Source organism: Aspergillus lentulus, assembly GCF_001445615.1.
Source record: "Aspergillus lentulus DNA, contig: Alt04, strain: IFM 54703, whole genome shotgun sequence".
NCBI classification, from domain to species: domain Eukaryota; kingdom Fungi; phylum Ascomycota; class Eurotiomycetes; order Eurotiales; family Aspergillaceae; genus Aspergillus; species Aspergillus lentulus.
In genome coordinates this window covers 3,887,372-3,913,214 of record NW_028322122.1, presented here as the reverse complement: position 1 = coordinate 3,913,214, position 25,843 = coordinate 3,887,372, and the positions used below count along the sequence as shown (strand labels likewise).

General features: G+C 50.7%; 6 protein-coding genes across 6 annotated transcripts; 3 read left to right on the top strand and 3 right to left on the bottom strand.

The window, feature by feature from the left end:
- Nucleotides 1–3,582: 3,582 nt before the first annotated feature.
- On the top strand, nt 3,583–7,979 carry ALT_2550 (putative ABC multidrug transporter; the record flags this gene model as incomplete). The annotated part of the gene is made up of 3 exons (XM_033562173.2): nt 3,583–5,334; nt 5,402–7,411; nt 7,464–7,979. 3 exons carry the CDS (start codon nt 3,583–3,585, stop codon nt 7,977–7,979), a joined length of 4,278 nt encoding a protein of 1,425 aa, XP_033418064.2.
- A 257-nt stretch (nt 7,980–8,236) lies between these two features.
- Nucleotides 8,237–16,376, bottom strand: ALT_2549 (putative polyketide synthase; the record flags this gene model as incomplete). The annotated part of the gene is made up of 9 exons (XM_033562172.2): nt 8,237–9,058; nt 9,116–9,436; nt 9,484–14,123; nt 14,202–14,761; nt 14,857–15,399; nt 15,450–15,789; nt 15,840–15,897; nt 15,965–16,051; nt 16,101–16,376. The coding sequence occupies 9 exons, from the start codon at nt 16,374–16,376 to the stop codon at nt 8,237–8,239; spliced, it is 7,647 nt and encodes a 2,548-aa protein (XP_033418063.2).
- Nucleotides 16,377–16,667: 291 nt separating this feature from the next.
- ALT_2548 (putative DUF341 family oxidoreductase) lies at nt 16,668–17,443 on the bottom strand (the record flags this gene model as incomplete). Its single annotated transcript, XM_033562171.1, has 3 exons — nt 16,668–17,278; nt 17,326–17,344; nt 17,396–17,443. 3 exons carry the CDS (start codon nt 17,441–17,443, stop codon nt 16,668–16,670), a joined length of 678 nt encoding a protein of 225 aa, XP_033418062.1.
- A 726-nt stretch (nt 17,444–18,169) lies between these two features.
- ALT_2547 (TspO/MBR family protein) lies at nt 18,170–18,800 on the top strand (the record flags this gene model as incomplete). Its single annotated transcript, XM_089599366.1, has 2 exons — nt 18,170–18,272; nt 18,370–18,800. The coding sequence occupies 2 exons, from the start codon at nt 18,170–18,172 to the stop codon at nt 18,798–18,800; spliced, it is 534 nt and encodes a 177-aa protein (XP_089456512.1).
- A 1,258-nt stretch (nt 18,801–20,058) lies between these two features.
- On the top strand, nt 20,059–22,599 carry ALT_2546 (threonine/serine exporter family protein; the record flags this gene model as incomplete). Its single annotated transcript, XM_033562169.2, has 1 exon — nt 20,059–22,599. The coding sequence occupies one exon, from the start codon at nt 20,059–20,061 to the stop codon at nt 22,597–22,599; it is 2,541 nt and encodes an 846-aa protein (XP_033418060.2).
- Nucleotides 22,600–22,900: 301 nt separating this feature from the next.
- ALT_2545 (SWIM zinc finger family protein) lies at nt 22,901–25,720 on the bottom strand (the record flags this gene model as incomplete). The annotated part of the gene is made up of 1 exon (XM_033562168.2): nt 22,901–25,720. The coding sequence occupies one exon, from the start codon at nt 25,718–25,720 to the stop codon at nt 22,901–22,903; it is 2,820 nt and encodes a 939-aa protein (XP_033418059.2).
- Nucleotides 25,721–25,843: the final 123 nt, after the last annotated feature.

The window sequence follows — 25,843 nt, the reverse complement described above, 5'->3', positions numbered from 1 at the left end:
GATAGTAGCAGATCTTTCTATCTGTATCAGTGTACTTGTGAACCAGCTGCAGCGCCAGGTACAGTGAAGCTCAATCTGGATTCTGGAACAACCAATAGATATGGCTTTTTACCCCTTGCCTGACGTAACTTAAAATAGCTGGACATCCCATGAACATTTTAGCCTCCAGAAGCTGGACTGATCTTATTTAAGTTCGACATTGCGACCAGTCATTAATCAATTTCTAGATCTTGAGCAAACTTTTCGTGTTCAATTTCTGGATTTAATTTATTGAGAGTGACTACCTCCGCGACGACAACGAGAAATGTTCTTAGTGAAGATGCCATATCAGCCTTGATGGATTTGGCAGGAAGCTTTGGAATGATGACTGTTCATGCGAAGTTGCCGAAGCTTTCAATAACGCAGGCTGAAGAACTTGCTAAGTGAACTACAAACCTGGTCGACGCCGTCACGCTCCGGTCGGCAGTGACCATCTCGCTGTCATGTGGTACCACTACTCTTCAAGAATTAAATCTCATCCATATACTGTTTTTTGCCATCTCGACAAGATAAGACGAACCAGGGGCAGGAGGATGTCTTCAACACTTGTTAGCACATCGGGTCATGTTTATGTCCGCGATAGGATTCTCAAAGCTCATCCAAGGCAGCCGGAGCTGAATATCCACCTCGCACAGTAAGCTCAACTTCGTCAATCATCTTGCTAATTCCCAAACTTTCCACTAATTGGGCGGCACGTACCTCAGTTGTGAGAGTCGACCGTTTGTTTTGAAGCCCGTTTCCGAGTCAATATTCGAACATTTCATGATCCTCAAAAGGGAGTTTCCAGATACTTGCCAACTTCGAACACATGTGGATGCCAGCGAAGATGAACTCACCCTTGTCTATGATTACTTTGAGCATGACTTGCTTTCCCTAGTACAGAACAACTCAAATCTATCTCTTAGAGCAAGAAAATCCATATTGCAACAGGTCGGACAGCCAGTGAAGAGTCTTCACGCTAAAAATTGGATACACTTAGGTTGGCTGCAAGACATTCAGAGATTGCTCCGAATCTGCACTGACAACTTCTCTTCCAGACATAAAACCTGACAATGTCATGGTCGACTGTAGGAAGAGCAACGATGGCCAGCTTGAAATAGAGAGGGTGGTATTATCTGATCTGGACTGCGCTTTGGAGCTGGAAGGCAAAAGGCTCCTCAACGCTAGAATAGGAAACGTTATGTGGCGCAGTCCAGAAGGCCAAATAGGGAAGGGTATTGGTAAACCTTCGGATGTATTTTCCTACGGACTTCTTGTAGGTTGGACTATTCCCTGTTAAAAGCATGCCCGCTTATCATTACTCACAGTGTCTCTACGTCATAACGGGCATGGAAACTCTACACCCCGACTTCAACGAACTAAGGGAGGCGGGAATCGAACCTGAGCTGGAGATCTTAGGCCGATTGATAACATACTTCGGCCCTGTTCCTCCTGAGCTGGTAGCACATGTTGACGACCAAAGATGGGGCAAGCTCTTGATAGAATTATCAGAGGCAACGGCTGATGATCCAGACATGCGATTCAACCAGTGGAAAAAAGAGCTTTTCCCCAATCTCGACGCTGAGACAAAGAGGATGATATCCAGGATGACCAAACTCAATCCTGCAGAGAGAGCCACTATGTCTGAAATTCTAGAGGATCGCTGGTGGAGTCGCGATGAAGATTTCGGATATCAGTAGGGGTGATTATTTACCTCAATTGGCCTACAGCCATCTCAGCTTGAATAGTAGATAGGGCCGATGCTTTAACAAGATCGAAGATCGATGCTCAAGGCTCAACATTAAACATGGGAAGTCCAGAGGGATTCACATCCTGAAACAATAACAGTAGTTGCTCGAGGTCACTGTCCATCTGAAATCTCTACTTTTCTATGTTCTTATTGCCTCGCCATTTAAGGATAAATATTGCCCTTCAATGACCTCACAAAGCTTCTATAGAAGGCACCGTACAATAGGATTACCAATAAGTATATATCTGCTATACAATAAAGGTTGATTCGGGGCTATGAGTTGACTAATTCAGAAAATATGAGAAGACTTAGAGAGGCAGCATTTGGATTGCCTAGAAAGCATGCGTCTCAGCAGGTATGGTCAAATATATATCTTTGATGGTACTCAACCACAGGGAAACTGAATTAGTATATGACTGCTCTTGAATTTGATAAAACCCATCAATGCAGGTAGAACTTGATGAACAGTGAGGAGACAAAAGTTCTGATGACTGTATTGTATATCGAACTGGCCGTCGTAGACCTTTCAGGCGAGGTTGCCCGAAGCTGTCAGCAACAGTACCTTGAAGAGAATGAATGAGCATATTAGAGCAAATTGTGATTCATGAGTAATATAACAAAAGTTAATCTTTGAAAACTCTGAAATACACTTAACAGCTGCTGCCTACTGAGAAGATCAGTAACCCTATCATGACTCTCTGCGCTTTACATAGATATGGGTATATTGGTATCTTCCTGTGATAGTGAATAGTTGGGTTGTTAATAAGACCACGAGGATTCTGCCTAGTCAAAAGGCAATGCAACAGGCAAATGCAGGCTGACACATGTTGCATGGACTAGTTACATGGTGGATACTCGACGGAGAAGATTTGCAGAGATACATGGATGCCATGTGTATCCAGATACACAATGGTTAGTGGCTAGACCCACCCAATAGATTTTCTTATCTCCATGTGAACAACTTCCGAGATCTCCGCTGGAGGATCAGAACTGTAGGAACTCATTGGATTAGAACCGTCGATGATCTGTAATCAAGAACTTAATCTCGGCTGGATTAGACAATCCTCTGGCAGTATTGCTCATGTACCATCAGTGTATCTATGGTCTAGAACGGAGGTGTTCTAGAAAACATGAGTCAACTGAAAGAAATCCATGAGCGGGTAAAGATTGATAACAGATTGGTCCGCAGCCGCTGAATCAGCGGAAGCAGGATGATTCCGCCGAGCCCTTGGCGAGAATAAAACACGAAATGATTGGTTTGTAGTGGCTGACTCAGCGGAAGGTTCAGAGTAAGCCGGCCTAAGGGGGGCGCCGACGCCGACACCGACCCACTCAAAGCCGCCGGTCTTGTCTGAAACAAATCAAACTGGCGGGTAGGAGAAGACAGCGACACCTTTGTCTTGCACATGGTCCGGCCTAACTTTGCAGGATCGGTCGATATGATAAGGGTGTTCCCTGATTTTTCACCCATGGAGGTTCATTCGGAACTTCGGACTCGGATTCGGCATTATGACAACTGGGTCACCCTGGGGAGAACCTCCTGTAACAAAGAGCTGCTTACCATTGATTATTGATCACAATGGCATCCACCATAATGATTGGCGAGCACAGCCTAGGGTCTTGTATTTTTTATGATGCTGTGAGACTCGGGGCCCGGGTCTGTTTAGACCGCTGACCCACTCGGCTGAATCACCTTGCAAAATGGCAAGCTCATATATACCTTCGATGGCTCCTGAGACACCCTGGACCTATCTCCAATCTCGAGTGGGAATATTTTTGCCCTTCTGGCCGCTGAAGTTGGTGCCTACTGAGCCATGGAGGACCAAGGCCACCCACCGTTTATGGAGCCAAGAGCGCTCTTCGACAGGCGAGACGATACAGACAGCACGAACACTGCTCTCGATGAGACCGATCAGTCGCCTACTCCTCTTCAAGACACCTCTGGCACCTCTCACGCCGAGGACTGGAGCTTGATGCCCGATCTCAAGAAACAGCATGACCGGAATGTAGCGTCCGGTCTCAGACGTCGCGAACTGGGCGTAACCTGGAAGAATTTGAGTGTGGAAGTCGTCAGCGCAGATGCCGCCATCAACGAGAACGTTTTGTCCCAATTCAACATTCCTCAGCATATTCGAGAATCTCGTAACAAGGCCCCTTTGCGGACTATTCTCCACGAAAGCCATGGCTGCGTCAAACCGGGAGAGATGCTCCTTGTTCTGGGTCGTCCTGGTTCCGGCTGTACGACCCTGCTCAGGATGCTTTCTAACCATCGACTCGGCTACAAGGCGATTCGGGGCGACGTTCGTTTCGGATCGCTTACTCCCGAGGAGGCCTCCAAATACCGGGGTCAAATTGTTATGAACACCGAGGAGGAACTGTTCTTCCCTACCTTGACTGTTGGACAGACCATGGATTTTGCAACCCGACTAAAAGTTCCCTTCAATCTTCCCGAGGGCGTCGCTTCGCAGGAAGCTTTTCGTCAGGAAACCCGGGAATTCTTGCTCAAGTCCATGGGCATCTCTCATACTGCGGATACGAAAGTCGGCAATGAGTACGTGAGAGGCGTCAGTGGTGGTGAGCGGAAACGTGTGTCCATCATCGAATGTCTCGCGACTCGTGGCTCCGTTTTCTGCTGGGATAACAGTACTCGGGGTCTGGACGCTAGCACTGCTCTTGAGTGGGCAAAAGCTGTCCGTGCGATGACAGACGTTTTTGGATTGTCATCGATCGTTACACTCTATCAAGCAGGAAATGGCATCTATGACCTTTTCGATAAAGTTCTGGTTCTCGATGAGGGCAGGCAAATTTACTATGGCCCAATGTCACAGGCACGGCCTTTCATGGAGGAGCTAGGCTTCGTTTGCCGTGAGGGATCGAATGTGGCAGACTTTCTGACTGGTGTTACTGTCCCGACCGAGCGCAAAATCCGACCCGGATATGAAAATCGCTTCCCGCGCAACGCGGATGAGGTTCTGGCCGCTTACGAGAAGTCGCCCATCCGAGCCCAGATGGCGATTGAATATGACTACCCTGATACTGAGTCGACTCGGGAGCGGACTGAAGAATTCAAACTTGGAGTTGTTGATGAGAAAGCTAAACGGTTGTCGAAGAACAGCCCGTTCACAGTCGACTTTCTGCAACAGGTCAAAGCATGCATTGTCCGTCAGTACCAGATCATTTGGACTGATAAGGCGACATTCGCCATCAAGCAAATTTCTACTCTGATCCAAGCCCTCGTCGCTGGTTCTCTCTTTTATAATGCTCCGGACAACTCAGGTGGTTTATTCATCAAGTCAGGTGCTCTGTTCTTCTCGTTGCTATACAACAGTCTCCTCGCCATGTCAGAGGTTACGGATTCCTTCAGCGGCCGACCAGTCCTGATCAAACACAAGTATTTCGCTTTCTTCCATCCGGCCGCGTTCTGCATTGCACAAGTTGCTGCCGATATCCCGGTTCTTCTGTTCCAGATCAGTATCTTTGCGATCGTCGTCTACTTCATGGTTGGCCTTACCACGTCAGCAGGGGCCTTTTTCTCTTACTGGGTTATCATTTTTGTCTCTACTATGGTAAGTTTTTCTTGATTGACATCCACTTCGCTGGAATACACTATGTGCTGACAGATGCGCTGTGTAGGTCATGACCGCGCTGTTCCGTGCCATCGGAGCGCTTTTCTCTACCTTTGACGGAGCCTCAAAAGTCTCCGGCTTCTTGATTAGCGCTTTAATCATGTACTGCGGCTATCTGGAACCTTACCATGCGATGCACCCATGGTTCATCTGGATATATTGGATTAATCCGATGGCATATGCCTTTGACGCGTTGCTCTCCATCGAGTTCCACAACAAGATCATTCCATGCATTGGCAATAACCTGGTACCGTTCGGACCTGGCTATGAGGATACCGCGTTCCAGTCTTGCGCTGGTGTAAGTGGTGCGGTTCAGGGAATGACCTATGTGACTGGTGACCAATACTTGGCTTCCCTGACCTACTCTTACTCGCATGTCTGGAGGAACTTTGGTATTCTCTGGGCCTGGTGGGCGCTCTTCGTCGCAGCGACCATCTTCGCTACATCACGTTGGAAGTCCGCCGCGGAAGCCGGTAACACGCTACTGATTCCCCGTGAAACGATGGCGAAACACCACGCTGTGGCTCGCAAGGACGAGGAAGCACAGGTCAATGAGAAGTCTGGCCACAAAGGCACCAGCACCGACTCTGAAGCCCAGGGCGGTGTCGATCAGCATCTGGTTCGGAACACGTCGGTCTTTACATGGAAGGATCTTACGTATACCGTCAAGACTCCGTCGGGTGATCGTGTTCTGCTGGACAATGTCTATGGTTGGGTCAAGCCCGGCATGTTGGGTGCTTTGATGGGATCCTCCGGTGCCGGCAAAACCACGCTTTTGGATGTTCTGGCTCAGCGTAAAACCGACGGTACCATTCGAGGATCGATCATGGTTGACGGACGGCCGTTGCCTGTTTCTTTCCAAAGATCCGCGGGCTACTGTGAGCAGCTCGACGTGCACGAACCATTCGCTACTGTTCGGGAGGCCCTGGAGTTCTCGGCCTTGCTTCGTCAACCACGCCATATTCCAAGAGAGGAGAAATTGAGATACGTGGACGTCATCATCGATCTTCTCGAGTTGCATGATCTTGAGCACACTCTTATTGGTCGTGTGGGTGCAGGGTTGAGCGTCGAGCAGCGCAAGCGAGTCACCATTGGCGTGGAGCTTGTCTCAAAGCCGAGCATTCTAATTTTCCTGGATGAACCTACGTCTGGCCTCGATGGCCAATCCGCCTTTAACACTGTCCGTTTCTTACGGAAGCTCGCCGATGTAGGTCAGGCGGTTCTTGTGACCATTCATCAGCCCTCTGCCCAGTTATTCGCTGAATTCGATACCCTGCTGCTTTTGGCCAAAGGCGGCAAGATGGTCTACTTTGGTGACATTGGCGACAACGCCCAAACCGTCAAGGACTATTTCGCTCGATATGGCGCTCCATGCCCTGCCAATGTCAATCCTGCTGAGCATATGATTGACGTTGTCTCCGGTCACTTGTCTCAGGGACGCGATTGGAACCAGGTCTGGCTCGAGTCCCCGGAGCACACCAATGCCTCTCGGGAACTAGACAGTATAATCAGTGAAGCAGCCTCCAAGCCTCCCGGCACCGTCGACGACGGCTATGAATTCGCCATGCCGCTCTGGGAACAAACAAAGATCGTCACACAGAGAATGTCGACCTCGCTGTACAGAAACTGCGACTACATCATGAACAAGATCGCGCTGCACATCGGCTCAGCCTTATTCAACGGCTTCTCATTCTGGATGATCGGCGATGGCGTGGCGGATATGCAACTCAAACTCTTCACCATCTTCAACTTCATCTTCGTCGCCCCCGGTGTCATCAACCAGCTTCAGCCTCTGTTCATCGAACGCCGCGACATCTACGACGCAAGAGAGAAGAAGTCGAAGATGTACTCCTGGGTAGCATTCGTCACCGCCCTGATCGTCTCCGAGTTCCCTTACCTCTGCGTGTGCGCTGTCCTATACTTCGTCTGCTGGTACTACACCGTCGGATTCCCCAGCGATTCCGACAAGGCCGGCGCAATGTTCTTCGTCATGCTCTGCTACGAATTCCTCTATACTGTTCGTCCCCCTCCTCCCACAACCCCTTATCTGATTATCTAACATGCCGCAGGGAATCGGTCAATTCATCGCCGCCTACGCCCCCAACGCAACCTTCGCCGCCCTAACCAACCCCCTCATCCTCGGTACTCTGGTCTCCTTCTGCGGTGTTCTCGTCCCCTACGCCCAGATCCAGGCTTTCTGGCGGTACTGGATCTACTGGCTCAACCCCTTCAACTACCTCATGGGCAGCATGCTGGTCTTCTCTGTGTTCGACACAGACGTTAAATGCAAGGACGGGGAGTTCGCAGTCTTCGATACGCCGAATGGCACAACTTGTGCGGATTACCTGTCGACGTATCTGCACGGGTTCGGGTCCCGGGCGAATCTTGTCAATCCCGACGCGACATCTGGCTGCCGCGTTTGCCAGTATCGGTATGGAAGCGACTATCTCTATACTATCAACTTGAAGGATTACTACTACGGCTGGCGGGATACTGCCATTGTTTGCATTTTCGTCCTCAGTTCGTATGCTCTGGTGTACGCGCTGATGAAGCTGCGGACCAAGGCTTCCAAGAAGGCGGAGTGATTGTTCTTTGGGGTTTCCTCACTATGGTCTTACTCGTAACGGCCAGGGTTCTGGTATTTTCCAGCCTACTACTTGGGTTTGGCGGCCTCGTGTCGTCAGACCAGCGACTGTTTCGCTTTCTATCTCCCTTTTTACTCGCCTCATGTGCTCCCTAGACACCTCTTGGGTTGTTGAGATCTCTTGTTATATACCAAGATTCCAAATAATAGACTTGCTTAGATTAGGAATATCGTTGCTTAAAGAAATCCCCACTATCACTATTCTTCCACTTGAACCAATCTAGACTTGGATGAAATCTTACCTGCCAGATCCAACAACGTACTACTCGCCAGAATATCCAAAATCGGCACCGTGCTCTCCATCGTCTTCGCGATCCAGTTCCTCAACTCCACTGCCATGTGCGAGTCAATCCCATACTCCGTAATTGGACGTGAGGCATCGATGCTCTCGATCGGAACAGATAGATGGGCCGCGATCTTCCTGCTCAGAACACTGAAGATAACACCAGAAGCCTCTTCGAGGTTATTGACATTTCGAAGATTCTCCCGTAACTTGCCAATAAACTCATCAGATCGGCCCTCTCCAGTTTTCTGCTGAAACTGTCGACGGAAATGTGCGAAGAGGGGAGCGTCAAAGTTGCTGAGCGACTGCCCCTCTTTCCATTCTCCCAAGCCCGTAATGATCTGGGTGGTCCCGCCTTCGCTAAATGGCATTCTGATTGAGGCCGCAATCAGAGACATCAGTGTCGCTGTGTCTGTGCCGTGGAACCCTTGCTGGGCCATCTTGACTGCTAGATCGCGGTTTCCGGCCAAGTACCCTACGTCAGTTATCACGCCTAGGTCTAGTGAGACAGCCGGGAGGCCGAGGGAATTACGATATGCCGCGAATGCGTCGAGGAAGGTCGAGCCGGCGGCGTACGCAGCCTGGGTGGCATTCCCGATGACTCCGCTAATGGAAGAAAGCATGACGAAGAAGTCGAGTTCGTCTGGGAGATGGCGGTGCAGGTTCCAGGTTCCGAAGTATTTCGGGCGCAGCACACAGAGATAATCCTCGATAGTCATTTTCTCGATATGGATATCCTATCGACGCGTCAGCTTCCAGAGGGTATATAGTCTTCCTAGATTGAATGAACGTACCCGGAGGACCATGGCAGACTGAATTACCCCTCGAATTGGAGGGGCGTTCCGTCTAAGTTCAATCACCATCTTCTCGACTTGCTTGCTATCAGATATATCGCAAGCATGAACGATGACGCGAACCCCTTTTTGCTTCAGATCTCGCGCTGTTTCTTGCGCTGCCTGGCTCGCCAGCCCACTTCTGTTGACGAAGATCAACGTTCGAGCCCCGTTATCGGCCATCCAGATGGCTGTGGCTCTCCCGATACCTCCTAGGCCGCCAACGAGTATATAAGATGCATCTGCACGGAGTAGGGCAGCTTGCGGCTTCGGTGTGATGACCTATTCTTTTGTTAGCAAGGATCTGGATATAGTCCCTCCGAGCTTACCTTCACAATGTCCTCTGGTTTAGCTGCAATTACTATGGAATCCAGATCATCCCATTCCGATTTGTTCAATGCGTCTCGCATATCTGATATGCTGTACGTTGCCAAGGCATTGCAGCCACGGACGTGTCCTGCTCGGAACATGCGCATTACATCGCCCCATGTTTCATACAGCAACGTTGGCTTGTCCCTCAAGAGCTTATTGATGTCCAGTGTTGCGAAGGAAATGTCATTATCCAGCAGTGGAATTGCCCATCTGCGCTGAGTCCAGCGATTTTCGTGGTAAAGGTGTATGAATTTGCCGCCTGTACCGACAAACCTGCATAGGAGCTGCAGCATCTCGTTGTCCGAACTTTCGAAATTGATCACCACCTCAAAACGCTGATGCTGCTTCGTTCTCAGACGCTTTTTAGCCTGTGCGCCATTTTCATCGACGATAATTCGGTCATCAGGTACTGCAACTGTGCTGACAAGGGAATGCTTGTCTTTCTCAGATCGGACAACAAAGAGCACGTCAGCCCCAACATGGAGGCAAAGTTCTGCTAGGGCTTGCCCGACTGTTCCTGAGGCTCCGTATACTAGAACCCTGTCTGATGAGGCAACCCGCCCTAGGTTCTGAAGAGCATATAGTGCTGTGCAATAAGCCGCAGGCAAGGCCGCTGCTGCTTCAAAAGATAAAGCTTCGGGCAACTTTTGGAACGCCGAGGCCTGTTCTTGCTGGTAGTTGGCTACTGGTCCCTGCGCAAGGCAAGCCACTCGGTCACCCCGGACGAAATCATGGACAGCTTCTCCGACGCTTTGAACATTCCCGCTAGCCCCGAAGCTCGTCGCTAACTCTTGAGGCGTATCCTGGTCTTGATGAGAGTTTAAGACTTGTTTATCTATGCATACCGCATAATTCTGAACACGGATATGGTCCGCGGGCAGGTCATTCATTCTAGAATCATCCACAAAGAGCACTTCATCTTCCAGGGAGGCATCGGGAATCGTCGCTTTGAGGAATCTGCCCTCCTGGTGGAACTTTTCAAGGCTTGTTGTTTGTGTCTCATGCGAGGCCGCAAGGGACCTGTTAAAGGCCTGGTTTTCGACAACTCGAGGAATGAGGAGCACGCCGTTTCGCTCAGCATACTCTGTATCGCTTTGACCGTTTCCTTTGACTAGAATTCGCTCGCGCACCACGGTACATATAAGTTCAGCAGCGCGATTACTCGAGAGCGGATTCTGTCCGTCCAGGTCCAATGCAACGATTCTTTCAATTCCGGATTCAGAGCGCGAAGTTCGTACAAACCCTGCCGCCAGGGCACCGTCCGGCGTCACCGGGGAAATTGCCGCTCCTCGAGTTACCCACAAGACGCCAGATGCCTTCAGGAAGATACTCTTCAATACTTCTAGTTCCTCCTGACTAGGCTCCGCCATCAAGTTACGACTGAGAGCACTCAGAATGATGCACACCCTTCCTTCTGGCTTGGCACGGGTGAAATCTGCAATTTCGATATCGGACGACACTGGGCTGAGACGGTCTTGCAGAGCGGACAAGTCTATACCATTGTCATCATTTTCTGATATGATTAGAATACTTGGCTTGGGAATTGATTGCTCATGCAACGGGCGAGTGATGATCATGAATGGCCCTTTTCGTGAGGTGCTGGCATCATCTGCTTCGGCAAATCCAGCCGCTGAGAGCGCGACATTCCAGTCTTCGAGAGTATAGCCAAATCGACGTTCGGACCAGCATCCCGGAGAATTTGCAAAAATAACAGAGTCGACTAGTTCCTCCTGCCCAGCAATGGGATCCACGACAATTAAATGCCCTTGTGGCTTCAGAAGGTTGTGAATATTCCTGAGAGCTTGCAACTTCGATGGGACCGTACAAAGCCCCAAAGGCGCAAGGACGACGTCGTATTCATATTTGGAAAAGTTTTGTATCTCTGGACTCCGATTGAGATTCAATGTCTTCACTTTTAGAAATTGGTTCCACTTCGAAAGCACGGGGGCGAAGTGTTTTGGGATCGATGGTTCTTGATGAGCGATTGTGTATTCACCGCATATGGGACCGTTCCCGTTATTACTCAGGAGCCGTCCAAGAAGACTTTGTGAAGATTGTCCAAATGTACCCTCCACGTCAATTATCGAGGTCGTTGGGTTTTTATAGCCGACTAGCTCGAGGTAGCTAGCTAGTTTCTCGTACGCCGGGCCTGTGCGGATATCGTCCCAGTACTCCTCCCATATTGAAGGATCCATATCAGTGGTCGAGAATCGAGAATCTTGCAAGACTGCACTGAGTTGCTCGCCAATTGAAGTGAGGAGTCTTCCTTCCGGTCCGGAAGCACTCACTGCATGGATATCGGCAGTATTCATTTCTGATAACGGAAATAAGCAACTTTCTTGCGTTCGGTCGACGAAGAATTCGAGCTGGTGTCTCCTGACTGGATGCAATTCTTCCTTGTCCACGGATTTAAGATCCTGGATGGCTTTCCGAATATAGTAGGACGCGCAATTTTCCAACGAAGTTCTGTTTGAGTGTTCTGCGCTGTCCTGATTGTTCTCAGTGAAAATAGTACTAATGTCTTGCCTTGAAAGTAAATCCGGATCTGCTTTCCAAGTAAGCATGTACCCGAGGCGGCCAGTCGGGTTGACTGGCTGCTTCGGGACGCTGCTCTCAAGGCTCATGCATCGCAATCCTTGAATCGACATAGCAATAGTATCATTGCTGTTCATCACTGTAATTGAGGCGACAATACCCTTTCTCGTCCTCTTGTTAATATGCGTCTCGATTTGCATTTTCGCACCAGGTGAACGCTCTGTACACCGAGACACGCAAAGTTCATCTATATGAACCGGGATAGCGGGATCGTCCGCAATGTTTGTCTGAACAAATATTGAATGAAATACGCTGTCAAGGGTGCAGGGGTGGATTAAGTATGGGTACTGGAAATTCTCAGGCATGACAGCTGCTGTGTCAGGGATAGTAACTTCAGCAAAGCACAAGTTGTCAGCACGATTAGCATGCGTCAGATTCGCAAAGCAAGGACCATATTCGAGGCCAATGCTTGCTAGATTTTCGTAGAACGTCGAAATGTCTATGACACTGAGGTCGGAAGGTCTTTCTGCCGTCTGGGAACCAAGCTCATACTCGGTATCCAGGGACATGTCATGAATGCCAACTAGGCCACGGCAATGCTCGGTCCATCGATTCTCGGCGGTCACTGAATAGACGTTGAATTCGTAGAGACGCTCGGAGTCTTCAGTGCTACCCTGACACGCTCGTAGCGACGTCATGACTTCAGCTGCAGAGTTCTCCTGGATGACCAAAGCGGCTCTTATTTCAACATCACGGAGAATAAACGCTGACATGTCCCTGTTGGCCTCTTGCTCCAGCATGTGTTGAGATGCAGCTTCAATGGCCATTGCAATGTACCCCGCTGCAGGATAAACTATGTTCGACTGTATTTTATGATCTTTCAGCCATGGGATCTCCGATATACGCACAAAGTTTCTCCAGCGAGGCTCGAACGGACATGACATTCTGTCGAGAGCACCCAGGAGATCTGTTCGCGGGTGCCTGCGCTTTCTGAATGTTGTGCTGATGCGTGACTCGGCCCAGTATGATCTGCTGTGGTTCCATGCATAGGGAGGAAGATCGATCATGACTTGCGTATCTAGCGTCTCAGCTAACGGGTCGTTGATTGCGGAAAAGTTGACCTGAGAACCCAGGCAGGCCAGGGTTCCAGCAACCTCTAATGTCGTAGTGACAGAATCAACTTTACGAGTCAAAGTGCTCGCATAATGTATCCCGGCCGCATCCAGTTTGTTGTCATGTTTCAGAATTTGACGGATTGGACCCGACAATGCTCCATGAGGTCCAACCTCCAGCAAGACATCGACGTTGACCTTGCGTGTACCGTTTGGCCGCCTGGCCCGTCTGCTATTAGGGGCTGCAGACATCGATTTCTGAGTACTGGTTTCGAAACAAAGCGCCCTGACGGAGTCAACGAATCTGACTTGTCCGAGAAGATTCCTTGTCCAATATTGAGAGCCCAGATCGGAGGGTTTGACCTCAGCTCCTGTCACCGAAGAGAAAAAGGAGGCAGGATACTTTCTGGATTTGCTTCCAATACGTGGTCGAACGTTCGATATCAGGTCCAGATATTCTCCGCCAACTAGTTCCATGTGGTGGGAATGATATGCAACGTCCACTACCAGACGTCGGCAGAAGAATTCTTTCTCCTTTAATACCTTCTCAAGCTCGTCAATAGCTTCAACGTCTCCCGAGATAGTAACGCTGGCCGGGCTGTTAATGCATGCCACGACGGCTTTCCCAGATTTTAATGTATCCAGGAACGGTTCTATCTGGGCGGGCGACACTCCGGCAGCGAGCATCCCTCCTTTCACTTCTTCGTTGTGCGATAGCTTGCTCGCTGCAGCACCCCTATAGTATGCAACGGATATAGCGTCCTTCATGCTTAACGCTCCGATGGCGTACGCTGCGGCTATTTCGCCACTGGAATGGCCAGTAACTGAATCTGGCTGTATGTCCCATGAGCTTAGAAGGTCGACAAGTGCGATTTGAAGTGCTGTGCAGATTGTTTGACTGTGTAGAGGATGGTTGAGCCGTGATGCGTCTTGATTCTCGAGAATCTCACCTGTTGCAGCATGATTAGCGGGCTTCTTTACTAGTCAGGCCATGACCCTTGATTCAATGACTCGGATTCCGTTCTTACCTAGGGCGGAAAATGGAGCCCCGAGTTGAATCAAGTGTACATCAATTCGTTCCATTGACTGGCGAAAAACGGGATATGCTCCTACCAACTCCCGTCCCATCCCGCACCATTGAGCTCCCTGGCCAGTGAAAACAAAACCAACCACTGGCTTTCGTGTAGCCTTTCTAACCTTGATACTACCTTCCAAGGCTTTAGTCACACTGGCAGCTGAGTTACCAGTAACCGCTGCTCGACATATCAGGGTAGTACGCCGTTGATTCAATGTGAAAGCCAAATTGTTCATGAAGCGATCGTCAGCTATTGATTCTCTTTCGCGGAGATAGTCTCTTATATTTTCTATCTGCTTTGCGATGGAATGATCGTCAAAACCGGAGAGCATCAAGAGACGTGTCCGTATGGGAGATCCGTTGTGGCGGCCGTTGGGAGTTTGCGATTGCTCAGGGGCCTTCCTCAGGAAAGGTGTACGAGGCTTGCCAACAGGGGCTTGTAAACCGTGCGATTGTAAGTACCCATATGTATCTTCCAGGATAACGTGTGCGTTGCTTCCCCCATACCCGAAACTGTTTACCGACACGCGATGAGGCCCTGTGCTCTCCCATGGTTCCGGATCGAGTTGAACCTGTAATCATTATCATTCTATTCAATCATGGAGGACAATATGGGAGACCATGCCTTGAGCTTCCATTCGTCTAGCAAGATGCGTGGGTTGAGGGAAGTAAAGTTGCGGTTGGGGAGGAAAGTGCGGTTCTCGAGCATCAACACTGCCTTGATCACGCCCGCGACTCCGCTTGTTCCCTCCAGATGCCCCACGTTTGTTTTGATGGACCCGATGCGCAGTGGCTTCTTTGAATTCCTGTTGGCGCAAAACACTCTCGCGAGCGCTCCTGTCTCAATTGGATCTCCTGCTTGAGTCCCTGTGCCGTGTGTTTCCACGAATTCTGTATCATGCGGATGAAGACCTGCCATGCTGTAAACATGGCGAATCAAGGCCTCCTGTGACGCTCCACTTGGGAGAGTGATGCCGGGAGTTCTGCCATCCTGATTCGACCCAGAACCCCTAATGACAGCTCGGATAGGATCTTTATCTCTGATGGCGTCTTTGAGTGGCTTCAGGATCAGACACCCAATCCCTTCACCACGAGCATATCCGTTGGCTTTCTCGTCGAATGTGTGACAGCGTCCATCCGGTGACAGAAACCTGGATACTGTTTAATGCAATGACAAATCAAGTGTTACACGCGAACCTACTTCATCATGGTCATTGTGGACATGAATTCATGGCTGAGAATCACGTTTACTCCCGCAGCAATTGCCATCGCAGCATCCCCAGTGCGCAACGTTTGACAAGCCAAATGCAGTGCGACTAGACTCCCCGAGCAAGCGGTATCGACTGTGACGCTGGGGCCCTTGAGGTCGAAGAAGTATGACACTCGATTGGCCATCATGGCACGCGACTGGCCAGCATTGGTGCATTGATACATGGGGATAGCATCGGGGTCACGTAGGAGGAGATCAGTGTAATCCGCATTGAAAGACCCGACGAAGCAGGATGTCTGGCTTCCCATGACTTCGGGAAGAGGTATACCGGCTGGCAGGTGTGAGTGCTATCCAATGACCTCTATGCTCTAGGAAACCGACCGTTCTCTAGTCCTTCAAAGGTCACTTCGAGCAATAACCGCTGCTGGGGATCCATCGCCTGAGAAGCGATATGATAAGCTTGATAGGACCCAATTGTACAGATACTCTGTGGAAAGGCTACAAACCGCTGCCTCGTCACTCGTCATGTTGAAAAAGGGCGCATCGAAAAGAGATACATCTTCTGTCAGAAAGTGGCCGCCTTGGACATTGATCTGCAGATACTGTTATCACATGTCTCATTTGGCCGTTATGGTGACTTACAGTGCCGTGCCTCGCATGGTCTGGGTGATAAAACGCATGACTGTTCCATCTCGACTCAGGTATCTGACTCCATGCTTCCCGGCCTTCGAGTATCATTTTCCACAGCTCTTCAACGTTGGTGGCATCTCCGGGCCCTCGGAATCCCATGCCAATGACGGCAATTGGTATTGATGCGTCGTCCAGCGAGTCTGAAACTTCATCTTCTGTGTGCGCATGAGAGGGAGCAGACGGGAGCTGGACGGGTTCCCCAGTCCCTTCGAAGGAGTTGATAGCCATGGTAAAAGACTACAAATTGCCCACCCATATGACAAGTCGACGTACTCGCAGGTGACAGAGGCTCGGCAAGGGTTCAAGACAATCATTAAATTGCAGAACAGCGCTAGCAGACAAATATACATGGCTTGGTTATTATCCGATCATCAAACCTGAAATTCGTGTCTAACGATGCAAAGAATGCTCCGTACCAGTACACTGAGAAAACCGACATTGAAAGCAATGAATGAAGGATACACATGCGGAATATTCTATTCTGTGCAAGGTAGGACCGAAACAAAGGCCAGGGTACAATCACCATATCGCCAAAGCTTCAATGGCCAACTTGCGGATACCTGCAGCCATCAAAGCAACATTTTTCTTATCGTTGGGAATATCGTGGGCCTTGCTGTGCACTATCCACGTGGACTTCGATGGATCACACAGCCTGTGCAATGCAAGCGAATACTCGAACAAGGGATCCTTCGCCCCAGCAATGCTTACAGTCGGTATCTTGATATGGCCGTCAAGGTCTGGGTCGATTTCTGGGTTCTCATCGGGGTTCATGCGGAACGGTGGTAGAGAATTGATGAATATGGCGCATCGAAAGAGAGGTGGTTCATGCGGATACGTCTTGGCATGATGAATGAGAAAGCCCGAAGCCAGGGTTCCTCCGTGAGAGAAGCCTAGGATACCATCAAAAGGGCCGTCCTCGTCGATGATGTCATAGAGGAGGTTGTATGCTTCGAGCAAGGATTCCTCCTCGCTGCCGTCAGGGTCAGAAAACGACCGGGGAAAGTTGTAATAGCTGTAGTAGGGACCGTCATAGAATCCTGCGATGCCAGGACCCGGCACCGAGTCAACGTCGCCTTCGACAAAATGGAATGTCGCCGTATTATCTCGTCGGAGTTCGGTCATCAAGCCATCTGTCTCGTTAGTATGTGGCAGCAGAGCTGAAAGCTGTGCTACTCACTCAGCTGAGATTGCAAGATCTGTCACAATGTCAGCGAGCAGGATGAGAATGGGATGCTCGTGTCACATACCTTGATGTTTGTGCCCCAACCATGCAGGCAAAGCAATTTGAGTGGCATCGTGGCTGACTGTTAGCTGGGTTGTTCTTCTATCTGGTCTTTTGACTGGATGAAATTCGCCGCCTATACTCAATTACGACTTGGCTTGGTTTGATAGAGAGTATTGCGATACTTTATATCAACTTCAGCCTTCCTTCTACAAGACTCCGTCGGACATCGAGACCGTCCCTGAATCACTTCGGTTCTTTCGTGCCCTGGATGCCAGGATACCTGGAGGTAGATGCAGCCGCCCTTTCAAAAGTCACCGTCCCCAATCTAGTACGACTAATAAAACGTGTCCATATTTTGCCGAGTCTGTATTCCGTGTCATCGCTGACCCTTTTAGTCGACAAGCGAGCTTATTTGGCTCGCTGTGGTTTGACTTTTGTTGTTCTGTTTGTTTCGCGATATGTATTTCCCTGAAGTCACTGACACTGGATGCCACGGAGCCGTCCCACACATTCTGGTTGCTGTGTTAATTTCCCTTATACTCGAGCGCGATGATTGTTATTTTCCATATTCCTAAAACAGCAGCCGCGCATGTTCAATGGATTGTGGTTCGTAGCGTCTCTTCCAAGCAAGGTGGAGTTTATGGACAATGACGTTGGTGCATATCGATCGATCGGATGATTGGCCGAACGGAGTAGATAAAACCCCAACACTCAGCAACATAGACAACTTTGTAAAACTGTCCGAAGGACAAGGATCAATACTCTACGTGGAAAATATCTTTCAATCTCAAGCACGATGCCCTGGTCATTTGCACTCCCACAAGAGCTTTTCACCTCCCCAGTCCTGGCTGTAGCGACGCCTATTGGCGTGGGATGCCTGGTGGGATATCTGGTCAACAGTATGCGTCTTCTTCAACGGCGATAGATAAGATATCACTAGTTACCTTTATGGCAGACCAACTGGCCCATACTTACTGCATACGTCTACAGAAATAGGCCACACAAAAGAACTCTACAGCCGTCTCCGCCAACCGCCCCTACGCCCTCCCGCCTGGGTCTTCGGGCCCGTGTGGACCATCCTCTACGGGATGATGGGCTACGCGGCCCACCACGCAACCACCTCCGCGACCCCCCTCACACCCGCGACGGCAGTAGCCTCGTCCCAAACGTTGTACACGACGCAGCTGGTCCTCAACTGCCTCTGGATGCCGTTGTTCTTCGGTGCGCGGAAACCTGGGTGGGCCCTTGCGGATATGGTAGTTCTGGGCGGTACGGTCGGGAAACTGATGGCGATGTGGTGGGATATGGATCGTGCTGCGTTTTGGATGATGCTTCCATATGCGGGATGGCTCTGCTTTGCGACATATCTGAATGTTAGCGTTGGGTGGTTGAACAAGTGGGATTTTGACAGTCGTGATAGACGATAATTCGTGGTGCAGAATCCAGTTTTCCATGGCCATAATAGTCTAATAATAATCGTTCACATGCAATTGTAGTATTCCAGCAGCTGAGCTGCGTGATGGACGAAAATAGAACACATATTGATGCGACTTTAATGCGCGTCGTTGGGTCCCACAAGAGCATAGGGGGAGGTACGTAGTATGGATCTGCAGCCTGGACTTGGATTCAAGTCTGGACTCTGTGCTGTGGTTCCTTTCAAGATGATCTGCCCGAGGTGGGTAATTTGAACGGGTAAATTGGCTGGAACTTTGACAAGGACACGTTCAACAGCCCATCAGGATACTCCGATAGACCACATTGCCGGTCGAGTCCGCTGCAGCCACGGCGCAGGCCTAGAAGGCAAAGATTTTCTCTGCAGCTTCCACCGCAGCGTCGGTGATTCGTTGTGATTCTGTCATCTTCGCCACTTCCGAGTCCCGACCCACAACCAAGCATCTTATTCATCTTTATGTATCAGGATTGTGCCATTGCTTCTCCACTGGTTGCGTACTGAGATTGCAGTGTCATTGAGTTTGGGTCTTTGAGCGTCGAGTCCTTTGACGCCTGATCGAGTAGGCTCTTTGGGAATGGAGGATAGGTAGTAGAGTGGTTATGTTCTAGAACAATAGATTATAGACAATCACCTGGTAATAAAATATAGCGATCTCGTGCTGCATGGAAGCTGTTGTAGATCGTCGAGAATAGAAGCCATAGTAAAGAGTGCTATTGATAAGGATCGTCTGTCCAAGACCCTCCGAAGCACTGACAGAGTCAATCAATCCTGCCCCTCCACCATGAGATCATCGTCTTCTTGTCCTCTCATCAACCTCACAACAATGAACTCTGCGCCGAGACTTGACGTTTCTTTAAAAAGTCAATGGCTTTCTGACAGTTCTGCAGAACTTCCATCTTTCGAGATGAGAATCTGTTCTAGACTCAACTTATTTTTGGTTCGCCTCTCCCACTCCCTCCCCCTCTCTGGTTCCTCTCCACACTCGTCCATCCTCTCTGCTTCTCGCTGCCTTTCCTTAACCCATTAACACCATTGCATTCCTCGATTTGTCATATCATTGCGCCATCATTGTATGTATTTGTACGGTGCTTATTCCTTTTAATCTCTATCCGTTACCTCCACCGTTCATCCAGACATTCGTTCATCGTCTCCTGCCCCGTTCACTCTCTTCTCGACCTCCACTGCAACTTTATTGCAACGATAATTGACATCTGGAGTGCATTTGCCTCCCAATGTCGGAGACTCATCATGATAACGAAAGTTACGAGTTGCTCACCAATCCAGAGTCTTTAGAGCGAAACGCCGTTGAGGACCGCAGAGGTCATCGCCGCAGTCTCTCACAGCCGGCCAACGCCGAAGCGCTGGAGAGTCACCACCTCGGACTACCCGGCGAACTCTCACGACCACATCGAGTCAGGTTTCGATCTTTCAGCCAACATCGTGATGCCGACAATACGGAGACCACCGAGAAAGTCTATTCAAATACATCCGACAGCTCCACCCGGACGCTGCTCAATTCCGCACCACGATCCACAGATGTTACCGATATGCTAAAAGCAGAGCAATTCGATGATGAGACGGATATAACATCGAGATACGATGGTTTGGGTTACCCCAGCCCCAAATATCCGCCTTCTACCCCCGAACGCATCTCCGAAGACTCCACGACCAGGGAGCGAACGCCGAACCGATCGAAGTCTGTCAAACAAAGATGGAAGGAGGCTGGTCAGTTGATTAGGCAGAAGACGGTCCGTTTGGGAGAACGCCTGGGTAGACCTCTGGATGACGGCGAGGCGCTGGGAGTCTCTCTTTTGCCTGAGGACCTTGAAGGTGGGATGCCGATGCGCAGGTTTCACAGCCAGTACCAAATGCCTGTGGGCGATGATACGGACGATGAGAACCGACCCAACCCCAGCGCAGAGGCGCACCGTCTTGTTCGACGGATGACTCAACACAATAATCTGCGCCATCGCAAACCGAAACCTGCGTACCAACGTTCTGGCCAGAGCACTCCCGAGCGTCCCAGTTCGTGGTACGATTCCTACCGTCCTCTATCCTTCAGCGGAGGAGGCGGAATTTTGTCTCAACTGCTTAAACTGCAGGCTGCGCAGAATGAAAAGGATGGTTTGTCGGTGACGGATGATTCCGATGATGGCTCTCCCATGTCCTCGGGAGCTACAACTCCCAAGTCAGGATCGGCAACTCCCAAGTCGGGTGCAGTCACACCCAAAAAGGAGAAAGTCAAATGGTACAAGAAACCGCACCATCGATCGACTGCTTCCCTGGTGGAAGCATCGATGAACTTGAGTCGAGCGACCTTACCGTCGTCCGCCGATGTTCTGTCAATGACACAGCAGCAGAAGCGGGGGAAGAAGAAGGCTTATCGCAAGCATCGGTTGGAAGATGAAATCAAGGTGACCGTGCATATTGCAGAGATCCTGGCACGACATCGGTATATCATGCAGTTGTGCCGTGCCCTGATGCGGTATGGTGCGCCTACGCACCGATTGGAGGAATACATGACCATGACGGCGCGGGTCCTGGAGGTAGAGGGACAGTTTCTGTATCTGCCGGGCTGTATGATCATGTCCTTCGATGACCCTGTCACTCGAACAGCCGAAGTCAAGCTAGTTCGTTCGCCGCAGGGGGTCGATCTGGGACGATTGGCTGAAACGCACAACGTTTACAAAAATGTCGTTCATGACCTGATCGGAGTCGAAGAAGCCATCCAGGAACTTGACGAAATCATGAAGCGCAAGCCGCGTTTCAATAAATGGATCTTGGTTCCGGTCTACGGTTTGGCTGGCGCCGCGGTCGGCCCCTTCGCCTTCGACGCCCGGCCTATTGACATGCCGATCATCTTCATTCTTGGGTCGCTCGTCGGTCTGATGCAGCACGTCATATCTCCCCGATCCACCCTCTATTCCAATGTGTTCGAAGTGACAGCGGCAGTGTTGACCTCTTTCTTGGCACGCGCGTTCGGCTCGATCCGCATAACTGTGGACGGCCAAAAACAGTCCCTCTTCTGCTTCTCCGCTCTGGCACAGTCCTCCATTGCCCTGATCCTACCGGGTTTCATGGTTCTGTGCAGCAGTCTTGAACTCCAATCCCACCAGATGATTGCAGGTTCCATCCGCATGGTCTTTGCCATAATTTATTCGCTCTTCCTTGGCTACGGCATTACAGTCGGTACTACCGTCTACGGCCTCATCGACGGCAACGCCACCTCGGAAACCACCTGCCGCGACCTCTCCATCTACGGCAGCAAGTACACACAACACTTCATCTTCGTCCCAATCTTCGTCATCTGCCTCGCAGTCATCAACCAAGCCAAATGGAAACAAGTCCCCGTCATGATCTTCATCGCAACCTGCGGCTACATTACCAACTACTTCAGCACTACCAAGCTCGGATCCCGCTCCGAAGTCGCCAATACCGTCGGCGCCTTCACCCTCGGCATCCTGGGCAATCTATACAGCCGCTTATGGCACGGCCACGCAGCTACCGCCATTCTACCGGGTATCTTCGTCCTCGTGCCGTCAGGGCTGGCCTCCTCAGGATCCCTGATCGCCGGCATCAACTATGCGAATCAAGTTCGGGAGAATCTGCACAAGGGCGGTAATGGCACCGATACGAGCAGCCAGGATACATCTATCGCTAGCTTAGGTTTCGGAATGATCCAGGTGGCGATTGGTATCACTGTGGGATTGTTCATTGCAGCGTTGGTTGTATATCCGTTTGGAAAGCGCCGGAGTGGGCTTTTCAGTTTCTAGTCATTTCTTGCTACGGGACATGATATGTATTTTAGCGATTTTGGGATTTCGTTATGGGGGGGCCTGTATTTATGGTTCGAGATATCCTTCATTTTAGCGAGTACTTGGCGATGCATCATATAGATATTCATGATTCCTTTGTGATGAATATATTAATTATATTACTATTTTCAGGATATGCTAGGCTTATGAAAGACTAGTACATCTGTCATTCGAGTCGATGGGCTGTTCTCGGAGACGTGGAAAGGGCCTGCATTTCGAACATAATCAAGTGTATAAGTATTACAACACGTCCCTGACGCTACGTCTGTGCTAGAAAAAGACCGTCGAGAATCTGTCCCTGCAGACGACTCAACTCCTCATACGACAGATACTCTTTCTCGGCATCGAGTTTCTTCTTCGCGTCCAGCGCCCATTCCAGCCGGGATCCCACGTCGGAGGGCGCAGGTGCAAAATTCAATGAAGGCCTTGGGGCTGTGGGTTTTTTCACCCCAGGTGAGTGCTGCTCTCCGGGTAATCGAACCCAATGGGGCGAGCAAGGGATTTGCGTGAAGCCTGGGTCCAGCGATCCCCGGTCATTGCCCGTGCCGTTGTCTTCATCGCTGGGAGTCTTGTTGTCGTCACTGCTGCTACTACTGCGGCTGCTTTGGCTGCTGCCCCGGGGCCTGCGGGGCACACACACGGTCGGCACGTCAGGGGTTGATGTGGTAGGGTGTGTAATCGTGGGCTTGACAGGCACAACGACAGCCACGGCCGGGTACTGGGGTTTCCGAGGTGGGGGGCCCGGTTTGTGTTCGAAGGCCCGGATGCCATCGGGTAGATTTTGGACGACAATGTTCCGCTCCTTGAGTTTGCTCGGACAGATGTCGCTTTGGCCGGAATGTCCGGGCTGCCTGCAGACGGAACAGTGGGACTGGACACCGCCATCTCTCTGGGGTTGTTTGGAAGAATTCATTGATGGTCTTCCGCGACGATTTGTGGCTGGGGCGCTGCACTGGCCAAAGTTGTCTAGGTCTCGCAGTTCGAGCGGCATCGTAACGCCAGTGTAGATCTGTTTGTATGTGCTGATGTGATACGCCGGGGGCACGAAGTCGTTGATGGGGCGAGAAGTGGTAGCAATGGCAGCGAGGGCGTGACGGCATGGTAATTGGAGATCTTGCCAGTCGAGGCAGCTGCATGTCCGAGCATTCAGATCCACCACGAAGCCTACGGCTTTGTTGAGCACGGTGAACTGCTCCTGGGAACTTGCCACTGCTGTACAGGTCCGAGAGAGCTGCTTTTGCCGCACAATCCATTCCTGAGCAAAGTCGGTCAATTTGTTGGATTGCTTGAACTCAATCTCCCGGCAGTGATGGAGTCGGTCGGTGATGTTGAGCCAGATTGAATACAAGGCTCGTAGAACGGGCAGGTTGCGGGTGTTCAACCATAAGAAGTGCAGAGATTCCATGGTGGACATGGACAGTTGCTCATACCGAGGAACTGGCAAGGCGTGCTTGGCCCATCTTTGTCGTGGGATCGACTCGATCCACTGTTTCGCACGCGGGTGTTTGATTTGAGCTATTGCCTGCGCGAATGTAGGTTCCGATTCCGCTCGTGCAGCTTTCCAGAATTGCTTGCGGACTTCCTCCTCGGGACGAAACTTTTCCATTAAAGTTTGAGATAGATATTCGCAGCAATACATCATGGCAACAGCAGGTAGTTCTTGGCTGACGGCATCGTCAATCCCCAGCCGAGGGTTAAGCAACAGCGCAGTACGCGGGCTATCAATTTTCGGAAACGCTAGGCGCATATGGCGCAGGAAGAAAGCCCAGGATTCCACCTTCTCATCGGGCACAACCGCCCACGCCAGTGGCAGAACCTGATCGTTCGCATCTAATGTCGCAGCAACAAGAAGCGAAAAATCCCACTTCGTCTTCCACGGCGCGCGGTCAATGGTCAAAAATCGACGGCAGAGGGTATAAGCGTGCAACGTCGCGGCCGGCGCGACAAAACAGCGATGAAAAATGTCGTTCTTCGTCTCCGTCTTCCAGTATCCGGCATGGTCGATCTTAGCAAGCCTTGACAAGAACGCGGGTAGCTTCTCAAAGGATTCAGCTGCATCTCCGTACAGATTACGCTCAATCGCTTTCAGCGTCCGATATCCCTGGTGGTATTGGATCGGATTGCCCCTGCGCCGCTCAATCTCCAGGATCTGAGCTGCAGTCGGCTTTGAACTTCCTTGGACGAGAGACTGGTAAGCTGGTGCAAGATAATTGACCGATGCTGCCGGACGCCAATTATCATGCGTGTCCGGACTGCACGTATGCGGCTTGTACATGGACACGAATGCCTCGCACCGCTTCTTTCTCCAGCTGACTCGAACCATGTAATTGCAGTCGCGGTTGCGACATCGGGTCATATACCGCCTTGCGTCCGATTTGTACACCCGATATGATTCGTGCTTGGCAATGGTATGGCAAAGCAGAGCTTCGCGGGCTTCCTCCATTGATGGATATATCATTCCGACCTCGAAAACAGCGCCAGTCCCCGAAGGACGCGGGGGAGCGGTGGAGCATGGCTGTGCCTGTGGGGGCGGCGGTTGCGAATGTATCGGCTGCTGAGCTGTTGCATTCTGCAATCCGGGCGCATAATGCGGAACCAGGGCAGGCGCAGGTTGAGGCGCTTGAGCTTGCGGAGTAGATTGCGCTGGATACGGCGATCCTGGGACTGGTTGCGCTTGTGCATTGTGTATTTTAGGTCGAGTGGCATGAGGTATCGGCGGAGGTACAGGGCTTTGGTTCAAAGGTTGTGTGGAGGGGTGTCTCGGAGAATGTTGGGCGGTCGAAGGAGTATGCAAAGGTCTCTGAGAAGGAGTAGCTGATGATGTCGAAGGACCGTTTTGGTCCTGAGGAGGAGTTGCAGGTTGTAACTGTTTGGGATCCAACCCTCTTTGAGGATATCTCGTCGCCAATGATGTGGGTGTCAAAGTTGGCATCCATACGTTCCCTCTTTGTTTTGGCCGCGTCGTGGAAGAGGTTGAAGCAGGAGCCGCGGCAGGAGTGGAAGAATTTCCGGCTGAAAGACTATTTGTTTGTCCATGAGGCGACCTGTACGGTGATGATTGTCCAGGTTCGGCGGACATCTTGATGATTACCGGAAAAGGATAGTTGATAGTGTGGCACGGAAGTCGGGATGTCCGGGAGCTTGTGGCAGTTGTTTTGCTAGCTTGGAAATCGCGCCAATGATTGGCCAGAGGAACTTCCAG